At 43.1% G+C, this 22,500-nt stretch overlaps 2 protein-coding genes across 6 annotated transcripts in view; both read left to right on the plus strand.

Annotated features, from left to right (window-relative positions):
• LOC115535443 (major histocompatibility complex class I-related gene protein) overlaps nt 1–2,371 on the plus strand; it is a 10,027-nt gene extending 7,656 nt beyond the window's left edge. Inside the window, exons 6-7 of one of the 3 annotated variants that reach the window (XM_030346654.1) lie at nt 636–703; nt 1,441–2,371. In XM_030346654.1, the coding sequence (XP_030202514.1) occupies nt 636–703; nt 1,441–1,452 (80 nt within the window). In that variant the 3' untranslated portion in view covers nt 1,453–2,371. Of the gene's footprint in view, nt 1–635; nt 1,050–1,440 lie in introns of those variants that run through there. The other 2 variants (XM_030346653.1, XM_030346652.1) reach the window with 2 other exon arrangements.
• Nucleotides 2,372–21,418: 19,047 nt separating this feature from the next.
• Nucleotides 21,419–22,500, plus strand: part of LOC115535458 (major histocompatibility complex class I-related gene protein-like) — an 11,577-nt gene continuing 10,495 nt past the window's right edge. For 2 of the 3 annotated variants that reach the window (XM_030346704.1, XM_030346703.1), the window contains exon 1: nt 21,497–21,657. In XM_030346704.1, coding sequence (XP_030202564.1) covers nt 21,603–21,657 — 55 coding nt within the window. In that variant the 5' untranslated portion in view covers nt 21,497–21,602. Of the gene's footprint in view, nt 21,658–22,500 lie in introns of all 3 variants that reach the window. The other variant, XM_030346705.1, reaches the window with a different exon arrangement.

Below are 22,500 nucleotides of genomic sequence, written 5' to 3' on the forward strand. Positions count from 1 at the left end.
TAAACTCTCCAAGAGGACTGACACCTGATCTCCACCTCCCCCTACTTCCTGTCCCCTTCCTACGATCTGATTGGTTGTCTTCACCCACTGGTGGTCTGGTGGTAGAAACCTCTCCACCTCTGAATGATGAACCTCCTCCAATGTCCACTGAGATGTTGTGGCATTAAGAATATGAAAGTATAATAACATCAGGATATTCACCACTGTTGCAACACTAATCATTTCTCTTGATCCTTAGATTCAGACAAGCATCACAAACCAGTTGGTGATTAAAATGAGTGTTTACTGCAGTTCTGTTCTTATGATTAACGCCACATACAACACAGAGACCTTGGTGACTTTTCTAGCTCACTGGGTTATACAGCTCTGTAGATCTAGATACATCTAGCTCACTGGACTTTACAGCTCTATAGATCTAGATACATCTAGCTCACTGGACTATACAGCTCTTTAGATTTAGATACATCTAGCTCACTGGACTATACAGCTCTATAGATCTAGATACATCTAGCTCACTGGACTATACAGCTCTATAGATCTAGATACATCTAGCTCACTGGACTATACAGCTCTATAGATCTAGATACATCTAACTCAGCCATGTCTTCACCTCCTCCCATTCTGATACTTCCCAGGTTCTGACACCAGCTCTGAGAACACTGAGGGGCAGAATCCGGCTCCTGAGGCCCAACCTCTGACCACAGTCAGTACTTTACCACTTTACAATACTTATTCAGAGTCATATGTTTACAGTTATATTTATTTGCAGTCTACTTTATCACAGCGACAGTAATACAACTATTAACAGTACTTCACCACAGTAAAGGTACGGCCACACTGAACCTGTTACGCACGTTAGAGGCGTAGAAAATCAGCATTTTTGCATCGGGAACCATTGGTTTAGGCGTGTAGATGCGTTACACCCGCTAAAAGAGCGCGTTAAGCGCGTTAGATTTAGGCGTTTTACACCTAAATAACGCGCCCAACGCACCTACTCGCGGAGTTCAATCATTTTTTCTTTTTACGCTCCTACGAGTGACGCTTAGCCGCGATAGCCAATCAGCGTTGAGCTTGACCATTAGCCATGTTTGTGGTGCAAAAGAAAAGGAGCGGGGGCCAATAAGTTTTGGGCGGGTTCATCTAGCTCCGTAGGCGCGTTAGGTGCGTTGAACCATTTTTGTGACACACAATGATGAAGCGGCAGGCTAGGCGCGTTACGTGCGTAATGCGTTCAGTGTGGCCATACCTTAATAGATTAACAATCATATTTGAACAGTACTTCATCACAGTAATATTCTAACAGTACGTCATCACACTAATAGATTAACATTAACAGTCATATGTTAACAGTGCATCATCACAGTAATATATTAACAGTACAACATCACATTGATAATGTGTTTAATGTTTAATGCTGACTTGTACTTTCTTGCTGTTTTGGTTTGTAGTTAAATCATGAAGAGGCTTATCACGTTCAGCTTCCTAAACCAGGATGGAGTGGATCGCAGTTCATTTATAATCCTTAAAAACAGGCTTGGGACTTCAGCTAACTAAAGATAGCCTATTTGCTTAATAACAATAACATTCATACTTAACTTTATCTTGATAACAACCATTTATCCGTAAAAATTGTGAATCAATTAGATCACTGTATTTGTGATAGATTTGATTAACTCACTGGCTTAAACCTGTAATCTTTCACTGATGCTTGGAAACCATGGCAACACGACCTCGCAACATAAGCTAGCACAATCGAGCTAGGCTGCTCTAGCATGAATAATTTTGTTTGTATTTTTACAAAAAAATCGGAATTGGATTAAATATTAATGTTTTTTTTATACATCCAAATATAAAAATCGCTGTACTCTCGTTTGGAGTTATTTGGACAATATAATCCCCCAAAAAATCTGAAAATATTCTCAATATACGCTGTTTATAGGTTAGGTCCTTTCATTTAGTGAAGTTATTGGGCTTTGTGTGACCAGAGTTCATATCTTTGATGATCTTCCTCCACTAGCGTCCTGATATCAGATGTCTTATGCTGAAAGACAAAACACACACACACACGCACACACACACGCACACGCACACGCACACACACACACACACACACACACACACACACACACACACACACACACTCACAGACACACATTCATAAACACACATATCAACACACATTTAGCTGAACTTTATACATCTAAACATATATATGGATGAAGATTAGATATAGCTAAAAAATATGCTGAACATTATATATAATTGAACGTAATATCTTTCTGAACGTTATGTATAAATGAACATTATGTATAGCTGAACATTGTTGAAAATGATGTAATGCTGAATATATATTAAAGCCAGCTGAACATAATATTGTAAGAACAATTCATTAAGGGTTACATGAATTTTGGTCGCTGTAGCAGTGTGTGAGCATCAGTCCGTCTGATGTTGGAGTCAGAGTCACGTCTCTGTGGATAATCTCATCGAGCTGTTCTTCTGAATACATCGATATGAAGGCGCTAACGGGGCTGCTGCTGTTGGTCTTTGGTCACGGTGTGTCCTCAGATATGACTGATGACAGTTTTTCCTGTTCAAAACTATTATTCCATAGTTGACTATTAATCAATAGTGTACTATTATTCAATAGTTTTATTTAAACGTTTCAAAAGGTTTGTTTCTGGTCCCTGAATAGAAGACATTGAGTTGATTTCCTTGTAAAACTGAAAACCATTCGCTTATCATCCCAAATGCGACCAATTAATCCATAACATGATTAATCATTTACTTTGAATATTCATTTGATGAAGTTGTTCATGAATCAAATAAATATAATCTATTATCGCTACTAAACATTAAACTTCAGTTTGGAGTGATTCTGTTTAAATATACTTTTAATCCCATTTCCACTCTTCTTGTTTAACCATTAGTAGGTTGTACAAACAAATCCAACCTGAGGGTTCCCGCCAATTTCCTGTTGAATTTAGAATCAAAATAATTAATAATTAAGTTGTTGTATGTTTTTAGATAAACGAAAGGGTCCCACATTACCTGTACGGCCAGGGGGCGGAGCCATAGGACAGGGGGAGGGGCCATATACCTGTCTGTTTGCTGGGATGTACAGTATTATGGCGCGTTCACATCGCTGGGAATTATGGGGAAATCATTTTCGCGATGTCGGAAAGTTCTCGTGAACGACACCTCATGCCGCTCTTATGATTCTGCTTCCGTTCAGCAACTGGGGCCAGATTTGCCCAAGACTTGCCCAGTTGATGACGTATGGTTTACTAGTGACGCTCATGAACATGACGGAACAGGAAAGTTTTACTCAATATAAAGGAATCAACCATCATATCACATTCTTTACTATAGATTGACGTTGTAACCGTCTGTTGGCATCGACTTTGCTCCGTTTTAAACGTTGTGTACTGGTAAACCAGCTCCGGATAAGGGCATGTGTAGCCTTCCACACAGTGGCAATACGATGTGCTTCTCATAAATAAAAGCTAGTAGGTGATAGGCTACAAGGAAATAAAGGCGTTCGAACTTGAAACTGATCCTACTAAGTTCTGTTTAGTTCTGACTGCTTTTTATCGGATAAAAAAAACCTGCTGTGAAGAAGATTTCGATGCCCAACGCAGTGCACATGAACGGTCGCTGTCGGGAACACGCGTAAGCCTGAGCGTCATCACTGACGAGGCGTCACGTTATCACGTCCGTCCGTCCGTCCGTCCGTCTGTCCGTCCGTCCATCCGTCCGTCTGTCCGTCTGTCTGATATGAGGATTTCCTACATGGCGTCGTCTGGACTCTCAACGTCCCCAGAGTTTGTTGCGGTTAGGATGGTGGATGAGGTCAGTGGCGTCACTATGCTGTTTTATTCAGGGCTAAAGCCTCGGATGTTATTTAATGACGATGACGATACAAACGTTAGGTTTTAAGCTTGGGGATGTTTTGACTTCATGTGCATTTTGCTGAACATTTTGCAGGAAACCCTAGGGGGCCACAGCGCCCCCTAGGGTCACACTTTTCAATGTTAAATTTTTTAACATTGAAAAATAAAGCTGAATATGATTTATTGAGTTAAATTCAGAGGCAAAAAATCCAGATACTTCATTTCAATGCATACATATTCAGTGCTTAGAATTCAATGGCTTTTTATTTTCAAAATCCGATGGCACAGATTTACTTCCATACCTATCCTATTCCCAGTCAGATCCGTGCGTGTGTGTGTGTGTGTGTATATGTCTGTAAGGTCTGCCTCACTTGTAATCATTATACTCTGCAATAAATTGAATGGAACTTTATATGTTTGGGGACAAGCAGCATAGCAGTCAGGTAGATATTTAAAGCTATAATAAACCGCGTAATTCGTTTATTTAGATAAAGCATTATGAAAAAGTTTGCATGCACAATAAAGCAAATGAATTTGGCGCCCAGCATTTTCATTTTCCCTCTGGGCTAAGCCCCGGATGTTTATGAAACTTAGAAATCCCCACCCAAATCTATTCTCTTGACTAGAGGCAATAAAAATGTGATATGTGTGGAAGAGAGACGGAGAAGGGAGGAAGGAGAGGAGAAAAGGATTAGAGGGGAGAAGGAGAAGAGAGAAGGAGTAGTAGTATTTAGTGACCAGAACTGTATGGAGTGTATCTATTGTTTGTGTGTGTGTGTGTGTGTGTGTGGGGGGGGGGTATCTATGTAGTTTGTATCTATATTAAGTTAATCTTTGGTGTGTGTCTATTTGGTGTGTTGATCTTTATGGTGTGCATCTATATGGCGTGTGTCTATGGTGTGTGTGTATCTATATGGTGTATAGGCTACCTATGGTGTGTGCGTGTATATATATGGTTTGTATCTATCGTGTGTGTCTGCATATGGTTTGTAGCTATATGTTGTGTGTATCAATATTGTGTGTGAATCTATATGTGTGTATCTGTGGTGTGTGTGTGTGCATATGGTGTGAATCTACATGGTGTATTGGTGTGTGTGTGTGTGTGTGTGTGTGTGTGTGTGTGTGTGTGTGTGTGTGTGTGTGTGTGTGTGTGTGTGTGTGTGTGTGTGTGTGTGTGTGTGTGTGTGTGTGTGTGTGTGTGTTAACGTGTGTGGTGGTAGGCGATGACTCCAGTTTAACCAGTGAATGAGTCTCTCTGGTCTCTTTGATGAAGGCTACCTTCTCACTCCTCAAATGGCCGTTCAGGATGCTGCCAAGTTACGGCTGCAATGGAGACGGTATCTCGCAGAGCGCTCAGAGAGCAGATGTTCTCGTGTGGTAACATCGCCCTCTGCTGTCCACATCCGCTCACTACACACACAGGGACGCAAGATCACACGTGCGTTGAGTTTTACTAATTAGCTCCCCTGCCGCAGCTCGCCTGCCAAGTGGTTTTCTGGTGCGTTTCACTTAAGAGGGAACCGGACAGTACCTTGGTGTCCTCCACTGTTTGGCAGTTCCCAGAAACCAGAACGTGTGTGTACTGTTTTGTTGAGGTCTGTTGTGACTTATTTGACATCTCTTCCTGTTTCACGGGTTAAAGATTTTTTGAAGTAAAGAGGAGCATCTCATCTGATCTGAACCTGATGTGAGTAGAATTGTGTGACTTGTGACTTGTATGTTGAATATAAATCACTGATAATGTCTGAAGGAAATCGGGGATTGTGGTGGTTTAACTCATTTGAAATTTAAATAATGATTCTACCTGAAAGTAACATTTTAGAGACTATGCATTCAATCTTGTCAAAGTAAGAGGTAAATCACTCTTGACTAATGACAGTCAAATAATTAGTATAACGTATATTAAAAAGCTGGATTACTTAATTATCTTAATCATTATTTAAAAGTTGGATGATCCCAAAATCCCGGAATTTGTATTGTCTTTCATTTATCTTATTTAATGGAGATGGTAGATGTTGAACTGTGGGACAGGGCCCAAGTATGGTGACCATGAGTAAACTGTTCCTTCCTTCAAAGGTATATCATGGATATTTAACTGCAGTTCTGTGAGTATCCCAACTTAACCATTAAGATGAACTGCAAACTGTAAGTCATAAGTTTCTCATTACTCTTGGGCACATTGATGTATTTTGGCTTCCTGGTGAGTTAACCCGTTACCTGAAGGTTGATCTGAGTAGTAAGGATGTTTTATTGGTTCATGGGTTACTTGGGTGTTTGGTTTATGTTGGTTTTAATGATTAGTTAAAATTGTTACAGGCTCTAAGTTATTGTTGTAAGCTGGAGTAATGGGTTGGGTTCTGATATCTTCAGTCTTCTTTCCAGCTACTCTCCTGAGCTCTGCATCTTCATCATACGAGTGTTGCTTTACTGTTGAGGGTGGGGTCTGAGTGAGCAGAGGTGCATACTGGGATACAGAGCTGTCTCAAGTCTACAGGTCTGTAGACACGCCCCCTCAGGGGAAACCGAGTGTTGACAGGAGACAGGGATTCAGAAGGAGAAACACCAAGGGGAGATGAGGGGGCTCCTCATCTCAACGACTAAAACACAACTTCAGTCTGACACAGAGAACCATGGAACACATTCAACAGTCCCCTCCAGGCATCGTGACTCCTCAGGAACAGTTTCATTTCCAAGAAGGGCTTATTTGGGGCCATCCCCAGATGGATCCTGCTCCTCAAGAGCCACCCCCCTCCACTGGGTGGTGTTCTGAACAGATGACCTCCTTCCTGTCCTCAGGCTGACTAAAGCTGCACCGTTTGCATCTGTGAAGGCCATTCAGGAAACCACTGGACTACAAAGACATGACTTCAGAGACATTGAATAAACCTGGGACACATTTTGGAGACGCCAAGCATAATCCATCACTAATGTGGGACGCCACTGAAGAATGTTGTACATAATTTACGTCTCTGGAGACATTGGTTGTTCTGTTCTGGGTGCCCTGACTGAAGAGCTGGGGGTGGATGATGGAATGTTATTTGGCATGAGGTTTTTACCCTGCATGATTGTTTGGCCTTTTATGGCTCAGTGGTGTGTGTGTGTTTGGTTTTGACATGAGATGGATGATTTTTGAGCATTGCTTGGGTTCTACTGTGTGTGTCTCCCACACACACCTGGCATGGGGTTCTACGTGTGTTTGGTTCCACCTGGCATGGGGTTCTACGTGCGGGTTCTGTGTGTGTGTGTGTCCGGCTTGCTTTGACAGTGCTAATGTTCATACGGGGGTCTTTGTGATTTGGCTTGGGATATTGGAATGGTCAAATAAATCATACCTGATGGACGGCCACACGTTTACTTGAGGGCCTCCAGTAGACATGAAGAGCCCTGAGCGACGCTCCGGAGCGAGATCCAACACACTGGGCAGGAAGGAGAGTATCCAACTCAAGTGTAAAAGGATGCAAGCGGCGTGTTCAGATCAGTGACTTCAAACCAGGACTACACCAATCAGGATCAATGGAGGATGGACACCTAAAGGCATTCCACAAGGAGAGTCTGAAGTTGGAAAGGGACCTAAATTGGTATTGAAGATGACCTTCAGACCTGTAATGAGACGGCTCTTCCTACCTGGCTGGATTGATGGAGAGCCCTGTGGATATTGTCTTGCTCTCCGTTGCACGTCTTCTCAGGCTGTACTGTATTTGTTTCGGACAGGACTAGCTGAACGATTGGTTCCCTTAAATCAGAACCAATCTGGGAAGTCCAACTAGTGCGCTCTTCGAGCTGCAGTTGTGCTCTTCGAGCTGAAGTTGTGCTCTTCAGCTGAGGCGGTAAGGAAACCTTCACTAGGGATTCAAGGTGTAAGGAGTAGAATGTTTCAAAGTGTTCCATGGTACTCTGATGAAGACCGTTGTTATGTTCCACTGGCTGAGAGGAAGAACCCTCACATCTTCCTCTTGGCCTTTCTCCTCTGAGAATCCTGGCGCCATCTAGAAGGATATTCCAGCTCATGTAACTGATGTCACGACAGATTCTCAAACACTTGGTTTCTCCTGAGGGGCGTGTCTATAGAACTGAAGACTTCAGACAGCACTGTATCCCAGCATGCATCTCTGCTCACTCAGACCACATCCCCATGAGTAGGATGCAACACTCTAGTGATGGAGATGTAGTTTTATAAGTAACGAGGGAGCAGACAAAGGTGATTAGAACACAATGGCATGTCAAGTCTGTAAATCTTTAAACCATGAAGATGGTTGGATAGTTCAGGAATTGGGTTTCTTTTGAATATGGGCAGTCCTTTCACTCAGATGCCCACATCTCAAGAGTCACTGGACCTGTACATGTGTTGGCTGGCTGGCATGATTTGCTGTTGGTGATGAGGCGGTCAGGGTGACATTGCAGGGCTATGGTCGGCTCTCTGTGAGCGCAGCATTTAGATTTGCTCTGTATGGTTTGTACCCTGAATAATCTAGATAATTGTAAAATGTAGACACAGTTTTGGATTGAATGATTTTAGGTTTAAAGTTGTTGTGGGACGTACATGGTAGTTTGGTTCTTCGTATGGTTTTGAGTGATATAATTTGTACACACTGGGTGCATCATAATGTAAAGGTACACTGAATAGTAGTAATGACCAACAGCAACAAACATATCACATCAAGGTAAATCTGTTGGCTGTATTTTAATGAAGACCATCGCTGGACTTCAGGATCTTCCTCCGTTCAGCTCAAGGTGAGGCGCTGGTTCTGTTTTTTCTTTGGTTGGTTCCGGCCGGAATGTTCGGATTCCAGTCGGACGGTTTGTGCTTCCCGCCGTGGACGGTTCTGAGTGTTGACGTGACGGGACTCGCACTGCGTACAAAACGGCGTTCTACTTGCGGGCCCATTTTTTTACATTAGTGAAGGCTGAAAATCATTTGAAGGTGGAAGACAATTTGACATTTCTTCAACGGAACCCAGCACCTAAATATGGCTGAGTATATTTGATTTAATATCGATACTGCTTAGTGTTCTTTGTTACTTCAGCTTTTGTACATTCTAAATATCTGCTGTCATTAATTGCCACAGCAGTTAAACCCTACCCAATGAATTGACGTTAAACAACGACTTTGGTGCAGAGTTACCAACTGGATAATATCAAAGCTAAAATAATGGCGGTCCTTCCAGTACAGTTTCAGTAGAAGATACTCTAGAACTGTACAAGGTTAAAAAGGTAACATGTAGTTTGTCCCAAGTTGTCTGCCTCCTCACCCAGAGCAAGACCTCCACCTCCTCACCCAGAGCCAGACCTCCACCTCCTGTCAGAAGTCCTCCAGAACAGGTCAGTGCTCTGGTGTGTGAGTAGAGTCTTCTTAGGTCAGTTTCAATGCATGGCCTGGACCACTTCTTTAAACTTGTGGACTGCTCTGTCTTCATTCCCAAAAATGGGATGCTCATGTCTGGTCTCAAGTCTTTTCTAGCCTCGAGTTATAAAATAGTAGTTCAATTAATTGTGTATCGGATGAGTCAATTAAGTTTATTGTTGGGAAAATGCTGGTATAAACCTGCTGCTGTAGCTGAAAGGTGAGGCTGAGAGGCTGGGGACCGGAGGCTTGTGGCGCCAGGATGGACCGGAGACTGAGGCTGGAGATGGGGACCTGCAGCACCGGACCAGAGGGTAACCATCACCAAGCTCATCTGAAACACTAAAATCCACGGTAGTTTAGGTCTGGTTTTGATCATCTTATGATTTTAAATCAGTGCCAAGCTGTGATTGGAGTTAATTCATACGGGGGATATGCAAGAGTCATATGAGCCATTATTGTTACGAGTGCTGCTACGACCGTAGTGGATGATTTGCTGAATGCGACAATCTGCAGACGTTGTCTAATTTAAGTGTTTAAATATGTTTAAATTTGTCTTCCATTTTATAAGTGAACCTCAGATGCAGGAGGTGGGGTGTGTTGCGTCCCCAGGTGATTTACTGCTGAGACCAACTGTTTGTAACCAGACCAGGAATCCATGGCTGTAGGAGCTGATGGAGGCCCTGCCTGGTGGAGGAGCTGGGGGAGGCCCTGCCTGGTGAAGGACGTCTGTCGTGGGGTAGATGGAGCTTGACTCTGAAGTGATCATCACACTCACTGCCAATTACCGTAGAATACTGCTACCACAAACTACCGGTGTTTGTACCATATATACCAGACGACTACATCTGTTTTACCATATGTTGAAGCAAGACTTCCGCTGTTTGTTCCAGACCAGGACTCTGTCTGAGGAGAGCTAATGGAGGAGCTGAGACTCTGGAGGATGACATCACTCTACCAACCAGGATCCTCGTGAGTTTGCATAAAATAAACAGAATGGACTTGTTGTAACGCAGGATTAGTTTGTCCAGTACAAGTTACGGCATACTATTGTGGTTGGTTACCAGACTAACTACAGCTGCTACTTTGTTACGAACCATAAGAGCCCAACTACTCGTGTTTCTGACCTTACATTAGAGCCCAACTACTCCTGTGTTTGTTACCTGATATTAGAGCCCAACTACTCCTGTGTTTGTTACCTGATATTAGAGACAAACTACTCCTGTGTTTGTTACCTTGCATTAGAGCCCAACTACTCCTGTGTTTGTTACTTTACATTACAGCCCAACTACTCCTGTGTTTGTTACCTTACATTAGAGACAAACTACTCCTGTGTTTGTTACCTGATATTAGAGACAAACTACTCCTGTGTTTGTTACCTTACATAGAGACAAACTACTACTGTGTTTGTTACCTTACATTAGAGACAAATTACGTTTATAACCAGACCAGGAATCTGGTGGACTGATGGAGAAGCCGTACATCTGGAAGGCAAATCCTGAGGACGACCAGGACTCTACCATCAAGGATTCCTCGTAAGTTTGCATTATCTGGACATAGTGGACTAGGTAGGGGGCTGAGGGTTCAACTCTCAAACCAATGGTGCCGGGTTCAAGTCCTCAGAATACAGTGATGCATCCTTGAGCAAGGCGCCCTAAAGCCTGCCTGCTCCTTAATGACTTTTCTTTGGTTCAGATAATGTTGTATCTTTTGAATATTGAACCTAATCAATGTCCTTGTTTGGTCCGGGCAGACACACCTGAGCTGAACCTCGCCTGATCCTGTTTGGTCGGGGGTAGATACACCTGAGCTAAACCCGCCCTGATCCTGACATCCTGCTGGTCCCGTCTCCTCAGTTCATCTGAGCCTCGTCCTCCATGAGGACGAGGCTCAATGGATCAATGACCTCCAGTGGGAGTGATCTTCTTGACCCCACATATAACCGTGTGCTTCCACACGTCTTTCTCTCACGTCTGTCACTAACCTCACTACTTCACTACTCTCTACTGCTTCCTCTTTTCTTCCTTCTCTGTGGTTCGAACCTTTACACTGAAGGCGCGTCTTCCTGCCCTCAGAGGGTTCAGCGTTAGGGTTGAGAGTCAGGGTTTAGAGTCAGGGACAGAGCTGGTCAGGGAGGACTGCTTTTACACAAACCTCTTCACTTGCTTTCGGAATGGTGGTGTCATTTTGAAAAGATTAATTTGGGAAAATGTTTTCCTCTGCTTTTCTTTACAAAATTAAACTTCTGTCATGTGTTTTTGTTTATATATTAAAATCCCACATTGACTTCTACATGTTTGGTGCGGTTCATTTAATTGTCCTTTAACTTGGTTAATGTCAAGCTAAACTCCTGCAATACATTTAATATACATGCACATAATGCATTTTGTAAAAATATGAAACCTCCATATTACTACTAAATTCAAGCCTATTCATGTATTTAACAATGTACATACTGCCCTGCAGGCCATTCTCTGCTACTTCAACACGTTCAATCCACCAACCCGTCTCACATCAATGTACTATAGCTACGTTGGTTCAAACGGAAAATGTAGTTTGGTGTGAGACTGTTGTCCAGCAGAGGGAGCCGTCATACACCTTAATTATACAGGAATGTCTGTATTTACATTGTAAAATGTTCATGTGCTGGTCTAGTTTGTCTGCAAATAACTCTGCCTCCAGCAACAGGATTGGTCGAAACATATGAAGTGAAATAAATAAAAGCTCAGTTCACCAGATCTGAGGTCAGCTGCGGTCAGATTTTGGATCATGAATGTATTGAGTGACCGACGTCTGAGCTAAATATTAATGCCCCGTTTACCCCATCCCGCTAATGGCCGCTAATGGCCGATGGACCACCGATGTGGAAGTCGGGGTGATTCGGGTGACATCGGGCTAAAAATGTATGATCGGGTCAATTTATCGGGGTAGCATTTACACATACCCGATGTTATAAAGATAACATAACGATTTATGCCAGGGAAGACACCCGAAGTGCGTTTGGCGTCATTTGACGTCATTTCGAATGACGCCAAACACGTCAAATGACGCGTTTGGCGTCATTTCTGTAGAAGGCAAAGGGGAGACTGGTTTAGACTGATATTTATTTATATATTTATTTATATTACAATAGCGATTTTATAATAATAGAACGCCGGTTCTAAATGGGCGAAGTACCCCTGACATTATAAAAGTAGGACATCCATCCATCACCCCCTATTTATACCCAAGTGGCAGATTGAGGGTCGATCCTTAACGCAATCTGGTCACTCAAAATCGTTATTTGTCGAGGGTTCTCGAGGGTCTTTCGTGTGTTGAGGTTGCCGATATAAAGACGATAAAACACGATAAAGCGCGGAAGATTAACGAATATAGCCGATGTGCCCAGGAAAATTCCCGAACGACTTGCGATGTCTTACGTTATACTCCCGTTCTATTCCCGATTATAGCCGATTAGCCCATAGCAACACCTGGTAACCGATTCTACCCCGATAGACCCAAAATTAACAAACATGTTCGTTCTTTGCCGATGTTGCCCGATCATTGAGCATTTCTTCCCGTTTCTTCCCTTTGTCTAACGATGTTCCCGGGAAGAGTAACGGTGTTTCCCGATGCAACCACGCTATTTGCCGATGTTATAACGATAGCTGCTGATTAAGCCATCGGGCACAATCGGGATCCACTATCGGGTAGGTGTAAACCCCCCATAACCACCTGGAACTTGGTGCGTTTCCTGGAGCTCGGAGGACGGCAGGACGCGCGTTTACCTGGTCGATTAGGCCCTGAACGCAGACCCTGAACCCAGACATCCTAAGCACAGACCCTGTGTTTAATTAGCCCCGGTTATATAACTGTTTATTAGTCGCACGGTGCTGCGTGCGTGCATGTGTGTGTGTGTATGTGTGTGTGTGTGTGTATGTGTGTGTGTGTTGCGCTGGAGCGCCGGCAGCAGAGAGGAGGAGCCTCTGCGTTGTTATGGCAACCATCCCCGCCAGAAAACGGCCTCATTTAGACGCGTATCACCTTCATTACGCCGTAAAAAACGCCGTAAAATGTAGAAAAACGCCGTATTTTACGCCGTCATGCGCAAAAAAGCGCCGCTTTTTACGCCGCAATTGAGCCTTTCAAGAGCGCGCGTAAAAAGCGCCGTTTTGAACATCAAACCGCGCGTAAAATACGGCGCTTTTGTGCACCTCACAACGCCGTAAAATACGGCGTCTCTCTAGTATGCTAATAATCTCCGCCCTTCTTTTCTCTCAGCCAATGCATTTGAAGTGTTTGCGCCCAATCGCTGAACAAGAGAAGCAGACCAAATCAGTTCAGCACAGATCTGCTTTGAGGAGTTCTCCTCTCATTTGTTGTTAGTTGTAGCGTCATATCGATATATATTAGTAAATCCAGTTCCAACAGTGTGGTCACCGTGGCCGTGGCCCAATCGATAGACGCTTGCTCTGTAGGCAAGAGGTTGTTTTAAAAAATAAATAAAAATACATTTGCGTCCTCGGCAGCCAGTCAGTTTCGTTCTCAGTGGGTGCTGGTCTCCGCCAGGGCTGCGCCTTGTCACCAATCCTGTTTGTGATATACATGGACAGGATATCGAGGCGTAGTCATGGTGGGGAGGGGTTGCAGTTCGGTGGTCTGAGGATCTCGTCACTGCTTTTTGCAGAAGATGTGGTCCTCATTGGATCATCATCGGCCTGTGACCTTCAGCACTCACTGGATCGGCTGGCGGCCGAGTGTGAAGCGGCTGGGATGAGGATCAGCACCGCTAAATCTGAGGCCATGACTCTTAGCAGGAAACCGGTGGATTGCTTACTCCGGGTAGGAAATTTGTCCTTAGCCCAAGTGAATGAGTTCAAGTACTTCGGGGTCTTGTTCGCGAGTGAGGGTACTATGGAGCGTGAGATTGGCCGGAGAATCGGAGCAGCGGGGGCGGTATTGCGTTCGTTTTACCGCACCGTTTTTACGAAAAGAGAGCTGAGCCGCAAGGCAAAGCTCTCAATCTACCGGTCGATCTTCGTTCCTATCCTCACCTATGGTCATGAGGGTTGGGTGATGACCGAAAGGACGAGATCGTGGGTACAAGCGGCCGAGATGAGTTTTCTCAGAAGGGTGGCTGGCGTCTCCCTTAGGGATAGGTTGAGAAGCTCAGCCATCCGTGAGGAACTCGGATTAGAGCCGCTGCTCCTTTACTTGGAAAGGAGTCAGCTGAGGTGGTTCGGGTATCTGGTAAGGATGCCCACTGGGCGCCTCCATTGGGAGGTGTTTCAGGCACGTCCAGTGGGGAGGAGACCTCGGGGAAGACCCAGGACTAGGTGGAGAGATTATATCTCAACACTGGCCTGGGAACGCCTCGGGATCCCCCCGTCAGAGCTGGTCAATGTGGCCCGGGAAAGGGAAGTCTGGAGCCCCCTGCTTGAGCTGCTCCCACCGGGACCCGACCCCGGATAAACGGACGAAGATGATATGAGAGATGAGATGAGATGACAAAACAAATATACCTCTGTTGGTAAGGTACGCCCTCGGCAGGTTAAATTACCCTGGTTAAACTCTCAGATACTCAAACTCCTTAAACAGAAATCTCTCAAACTATTTAGATTACATCGAACACCTGAGAGCAAAAATGACTTCATAAAAATAAGAAATCAAAGAACTACGCAAGGCAAATACAATATATTTCCAACAGCAAATCACCCAATCCAAAGTCTCTATAGCAGACTCTTAAAGTCATCACCGGAGACAATGAAAAAAAAAAGGCCAAATCTGCAGATTTCTCTACATGGTAGTCTTATCTCAGACTCTGAAAAGATTGCAAATGCCTTCAACGAATACTTCATGTTATCAGTTCAAGGATTAGAATCTGTCTTTCCCACTACCTCTCATTCCATATCTCCCCCATCCTCAACAACTGATATGATTTCTTTCTTTGAAATCACACAAGACGATCTGATGAAGAATGTAAACGCTCTAAAAAGACTCCCACAGTCGTGATAGTTATGGCTTAAACACTATGTTTTTGAAGACTCATGCTAACAGCCTCATACCTCTTTTCCACCACTTAATCAACCTTTGTATTAGGCTGTCTATTTTCAGCTGACAACCCTTGTTTGGTCTCTAACTATAGACCTATAGCCATACTCCTAACAATATCTAAGCTACTTGAAAAAACCTTCTACAATCAATTAAGCTTCTATCTTGAAAGCAACAACAGGCTAAGTGAATGCCAACATGGTTTCCATGCAAAGCGGTCCACTACGTCAGCTCTACTACTTTTAACTGAGGAAATTCGAAACTCTTTAAATAGAAGACACACCACTGGAGCAATTTTCATTGATTTTCGTAAAGCGTTTGTGCAACATCTCAACCTTTAGGGTGTGGCATGGGTGTTCCTCAAGGAAGTATCCTTGGGCCTTTGCTTTCTTTTATACATTAATGATCTCCCACAAGTGTGCAACTACTCGAAATGCCTAATGTATGCTGAGGACACTGTGCTCTTTCTGTCCGACTCGAACCCTGAATCCATAAACTCCAAACTGTCCTCTGATCTTCAATCTTTGCATAAATGGTTAAATGACAATCACCAAATGCATGTATTTCCATTCATCCAGAAATCATCTGTCCTTTACCAGTCCCATCATCTTTTCAAATCAAAATCTTATCATCGCCAAAACATATAAGTATCTGGGTGTGTTACTTGACTCACACCTCACTTACCGTGAACACACCTCCAAGTTAACTAAAAGTTAAATCAGAAACTATATGTATATAAAAAGATTAGACCATACTTATCCTCTACTGTTTCCAAAACCTACCTGCATGCGATTGTCTTCTCAACCATCTCCTACTGTTTACCAATATGGTCTCTCACCACCAAGGAAGTCACTGAACCCATCGCACGACTATACAACCGAGCTTTAAAGATCCACAAAAATCTTCCAAAACGGACACACCACTGCACTGCACTCACTCAATCACACGCTCTGTCCTTTCAAAATTGTGTTTACAGTCATGCTATCACATTTTATTTTCAACTCCAACACAGCACCTCACAAACACTCATCTCCCTCTTACCAACACATAACACGCCCCAAGTGCGAGTCACTAGATCTGTCTCCATGGCCCTCCACCCAGTGCCCGCAGGCAATAACGGCTATGGGCAGAGGTCCTTCACCCATACCATCACCACAGTCTGGAATGGCATTCCCCATCACATTAGAGCTTTACAATCCATCACACAGTTCAAAAAAGCTTATAAACTGTTACGCCTTAACACATACACTTGCGAATACTGACTTATATAAATCATTGTCTGTACTCAGTCTGCTGTCTATATGATTGTCCTACTGATGTCTGACGTGCTATGTCCCTGTTATGTGTTGTATTGTAAATGTGACGTGTGATGTGCCTTGTCCCTGTTACATGTTGTATGTGCTGCAGAACAGGAACCTGCTGGAAATCAGCTATTTTACTGAGACAGGCCCGTTTTAAATTGTATCTTTTTACTTTCCTGTATAATAAATAAAAAAATAAAATAAAATGGGACGTTGCATTTTTAATGTCTACAAATATTGTAGACTAGAGAGCAAATCAATGAAACCTTATGCGGAATCTGATGAAGGCGACTCTTTGCTTCGCAAAGTATGTTTCAGAAATCAGCGCATTAAGATAAATGTAGTTGTCACGTAAACTATTTGGGATTATTATAATATGGAATTATTTCAGGGGGGGAAATGCCGTGAAAAAATGTATGCACAGTGCGTTCAGGATTTGGACTGATATAGCATATGTCGGCCTAGGCCTAATCAATTGTGTTTTAATATCTTTAGCATTCATATTATTCCTTCCTTGACCCCCCAGCCCCAGGGTGAATCCTGTGCAGGCAGTTCCCCAGTATTGCCGGCAGAAGCTGTTGAAACAGTCCCTGAGTTGGTTCAAGGGGGTGAACCAGATATCACGGATGAGCAACTCTCTGCTGAAGAGAATGTAACTTTACCGGATATGACAAATGGAACTCCAGCCATGGCTGAGGATGATGGAAATGGAGAAACTGCTGAAACCCAGCAGCTGAACCACAAACCAACCGGTGATACCGATGACAAAAACAAAGAAAGTGGAAATATCACAGATGGAGAGACAAATGATCAAAACATCGCCACACGAACATCTGGAAGGTCGCGCCAACCACCTGAGCGCTTCCAGTATATCCAGATGGGGAAACCCGTAATCTCCTTTGCACAAAGTCTCTTAGAGAGGTTTAATAAAGTCATTGATGCCATTGGTGACTACGACATCTCCCCTGTAGTCTACCGATAAGAGCATGAAGGGACTCAGAGTCAAGGGGGGAGGGTGTAACCCATATGGAATATAGGGCAGCTAAACCCTTTATTATTTAAAGATGCAATTGCATGAATTCTCCAGTAGGGAGCGCTCAACATAATTCCAGTTACAGGAAATTACACGTGAGCACCCCGTTTCCAGGGGGTCACCTTGAACCGTAACACTGGACAGACGGCAGGTATTAAGCATATTAAGCATAATATTTCGATGGCATTAGTAAGTTGTTGTTTTATTAGGACCTGAATAGTGAAAATACAAGATAACTAACGTGAATTATATTGTTCATATTGTTATATTGTTTTTTTTGTTTGATCCAAGGAAGATTGAATCTACGATGGCGAGCTTTGCCCAATAGCACTGTGGATGGTTTGGACACGGCGTGGCCAGCCATGAACACCGCCACGGACGATTGTGAAGATCCATTCATTACAGATAAGACAACAGATACAGATACACACTAACCTACCCGGGTAGTAGTAAGAGAAACTGAAACACACATATCCGGATATCCCCCCCCTGAACTAGACATTCCTTGACCGAACAACTCCTTTCCCAAGGAGTTCAGTAGCTGGGGAATCCAGCTACAAAGGACTTAATCTTTTGATTTTGTTTGTTATTTTCAAAAGCTTTATTTTGTATCAAATGTCAATGTTTTATGATGAAAGGCATTAAAATTGCTTATCTATTCAACCAACACTGGCTGGTTGGAATTTATACAGGAAAATGATCAGACCAGAACGAGTGAAATTCAAAGTACAATAAAAAGCAGCCAGTCTAAATGCAGACTGACCATTTACAGTGTTTCAACAATAAGAGAATAAAATACAAAACAATTATCACGGAAAATAAATCTATGGCATTAGGACCAATTATTGTGAATTAGGAGGGAAGTTCAAAATACAATAAAAAGCAATGAGAGTAAATGCAGACTGACCAAGGTAGTGTATGCAAGGCATTGTGAATGAAAAAAATATATATATATACATGCATAAAAATATCAATATCTGTATAGGATTAAAACCCTGAAAGAGGACTGTTTTGCATAGCTTCTTTCTTGTGCTTCCTTTCGGAAGTTCAAGAGAGGCGTGTTTGGTAATGTCTTGCAACCTTATCTTATGAAACACAGGCACAACCAATGATAACAAGTCCGAATGGTGGTTGTCGATGCCAAACTGTTCCCCAAGCAGAAATACATCCTCTGTTCCAATCTCCCCTCGGACTTTATGCCGCTCCCTAGCTCCCCGTCCACACTTCAAGATGGCGGTCGCATTTCTCGCGTCCCAGCAGCCAATGCTGCGTCTATGTATAGGATGTCTATGCCTTTCACGCCGTCTCTGCCTCCCTGTGTCAAGCGTTTGAGTCCCCTAGTCCTGTCACTGTGACACTTTAGGGTCTTTAGAAAACCAGCCTCAAAACAAACACCACAACTGTACCTTGTATTGCACGCAAAAAAGACTGCATAGCATAAAAGGGAGACCAGATTAATGCAGCTATGTAATCAAGTGTTTAATTTACGATAAAATGACCGTGGTACAAATAAGAAAATACATCTCGTTACGGATTCAGCCATCATATTTGTTTTTCGAGTCGTACGGTTAGTAATTCAAGTCATTACAAAAACGGTGGGCATAACAATAACATAACCACATCTTCTCTCTCTCTCTCAACCCCCGACTGAAAGACCAGCAGGCACATAAATCACACTTCCTGATTGGGTCAGATTTCAGACACCTGTCAGCAATCAGACCCCATCACCCCAGCAGACCCGGTGCTCCATACTCCCCCTGCAGGCCAGACGCCGCCCCACCTCCACAGTGCGCTTTATAAAAATGTGCCTTATGAATGCATTTGACTTGTTGAGCATTTTACAGTGCTGTGTGTGTGTGTGTGTGTGTGTGTGTGTGTGTGTGTGTGTGTGTGTGTGTGTGTGTGTGTGTGTGTGTGTGTGTGTGTGTGTGTGTGTGTGTGATCCACAGCCCTGACCAGCGTTAGTGTGGGTAGAGTATATATTTCTTATGATCTTCCTCCACTAGCGTCCTGATACACAAGTGTGCGTGTGCCTGTCGTACGGTCTGTCTGTCTGTCTGTCTGTCTGTCTGACTGACTGACTGACTGACTGACTGACTGACTGACTGACTGACTGACTGACTGACAGTGAGTAGGTGTGCGTTGCACTCTCTGTAAGGCTTTGGTCTTCATGAAGTGTCAACCAACCAACTCGGAATTTGAGAACAAGGAAATAAACAAATAGATTAATTAAATATAATAAGCATCTTGATTCCACCTATTTTCTGTATGGGGACACCGAATCAACAGGTTGATGATGATTGAGAACAAATCTGTCAATAATGGGAAAGAATTACCAAATGGGGAACGACTTCACGTGACAAATGAAGAAAGAGGGAACAGAAATTGTTTGCTTTGCAATTTTTGCAGTCTCTTACGCATTTGGGGAACCACCTAAACCCAGTTCTTAGAATTCATATCATTGCATATGCAAGGGCTTTCATCAGTGAGCCGTGAGCTAAATCACCCTTTTGTTCCCTTATTCACCAAAAGATAGTAACTTAACTGACATTTATTTATTTAAATGGAGGGGCACTCTGGGTTAGATGTTGGGCTGACAACCTGCCTGGAGTTTGGGTTTGGATTGTGGGGATTCACCATGCTCTCAATCATGGTGAGGTTCATTATGGACCATTCTTCCTAGACGGATATGCCCCGAGGACACACGCAGCCTAGGAATTTGCAGGTTGCTTTTATCATTGTTGTGAACATTGCTACAACACGGGTCATCTGAACCCTGTCACAAAGATCAGCTATTGTGTACTGCGTATGCTTTCTGATGATTGGATGCAATTCCGTGAAAATGTATGCCCTGAGCTAGACGTTGTCCGCTGGCGTGAAGGCGCCTGTGTCAGCCAATGGAGTGGGGTTTTTGGGGCTGAGTTATACCGCATGGAGCCAAACTACTGTCTGCCCGTTGGTTTGAACCTGTACGACGCCGTACATGCCTGTGGACCGTCTCAGTGTCATTACGGAACCCACTATGACGATATATGTGTTGTGTGGGGTAGATATCCCCTCCAGTTACTTTTTGAAACTATTTTAATAAAACACAACGGGTTTATCAGTGGCACCTGAACAAATCGTAGCTGATTTATTTTTTATTTATTTTTTCGCATACACGTCACAAACACACACCTCAACAACACTTACGTACAAACACTGAACTATATATATCCAAACATTATATAGATAAAGATTAGATATAGCTAAACACTTTGCTGGATATAATGTATATCTGAACATTCTATTTTTCTGAACATTATTTATAAGTGAACATTATGTATAGCTGAACATTATACAGCTGACTATGATGTTGTCAGAACAATTATTTCAGGGTCACACGAAGCTTGATCGCAGTTACAGTGTGTTTGTGCGTGCGTGTGTGTGTGTGTGTGTGTGTGTGTGTGTGTGTGTTTGGTGTTTGGTGTGTCTGTGTGTGGGTGTGTGTTAAATTAGTTTCACTTTGAAGTTCTCCTGAAAACGATTGACAGTCACACACACACACACACACACACACACACACACAGCCACACACACACACACACACACACACACACACACACACACACACACACAAACACACACACACACCCACACACACACACACACAACTACATACACACACACACACACACAGACACACACACACACACAACTACACACACACACACACACACACACACACACACACACACACACACACACACACACACACACACACACACAAGCCAATAAAAACACACAAACACACACTAACAAACATATGTGTTTAGTTTGTTTCACTTTGAAGTTCTCCTGGAAACCAATGACGTCGCAGCCGTATTGAATTCCTATTGGTCCAGACCGGCCTCTCCCTCTCCCTCCGTCTCTTGTTCGCAGGTTTCCTGGTCAGTGCGTCTGATGCTCGAGTCGGAGTCACGTCTCTGTGGATAATCTCATCGAGCTGTTCTTCTGAATACATCGATATGAAGGCGCTAACGGGGCTGCTGCTGTTGGTCTTTGGTCACGGTGTGTCCTCAGGTAGACTGAGTAAAGTTTTTTACTTTTCAATACTATCTTTCCAAAAGGTTGGTTCATGGTCCCTGAAGAGACATTGTTACATTCCCTAATTTTGTTGAAAATCATTTGATTAGCCTCTGTAAAGAGGATAATCCACAACGTGATTCAGCTTTTACTGTGAGTATTTAAACTAATATAAGAACATTTATTCTGGGTTCAACTGTGAAAACGAAACCAGTCTATTATCAGAACCAAACATTAAACTTCAGTTAGGAAGGAATCCGATGTGTACTTTAAGCCTACTTTTAATCCAAAATATTATGTTAACACTCAAAGTTATTTTATTTTTAACTTCTTGGAGAATCATCATGCACGTGCACACACACATATACACACGCAGACACACAATAATATAATTATTATCATTGCTATCAATATATTGTTATGAAATTCAATAATTATATTATTATATTATATTAATTATTATCATTCCAATGATGGCAATGTGAAGATAGTTAAAATGCCGTAATCTAATACAGAAATTCACAAATATACTTGTAATAGTAAACATTGTAACAATTATTTAAATAATAGATTATTATTCATGTCATCTGTAATGATTAAGAAGAGGCAGCAGGTTGTGTTCAGTTGAAGGTCTGTTCAGCCAGTGCTGTGGGCTACAGTGAGATGTTTGGACGTCAATAAGATCAAACTGAAGGTTCCTACATTACCTGGACGCCAGGCGGCGGAGCCATGTGATAGGGGGCGAGGCCATATGACAGGGGGAGGGGCCATAAGGACAGTTACTCTGCGTCTCTCTCGTAGATCGCACCATCTTTCAACGCCTTGTTTAATACGACTGCA

Source organism: Gadus morhua, chromosome 22 (assembly GCF_902167405.1).
Source record: "Gadus morhua chromosome 22, gadMor3.0, whole genome shotgun sequence".
NCBI classification, from domain to species: domain Eukaryota; kingdom Metazoa; phylum Chordata; class Actinopteri; order Gadiformes; family Gadidae; genus Gadus; species Gadus morhua.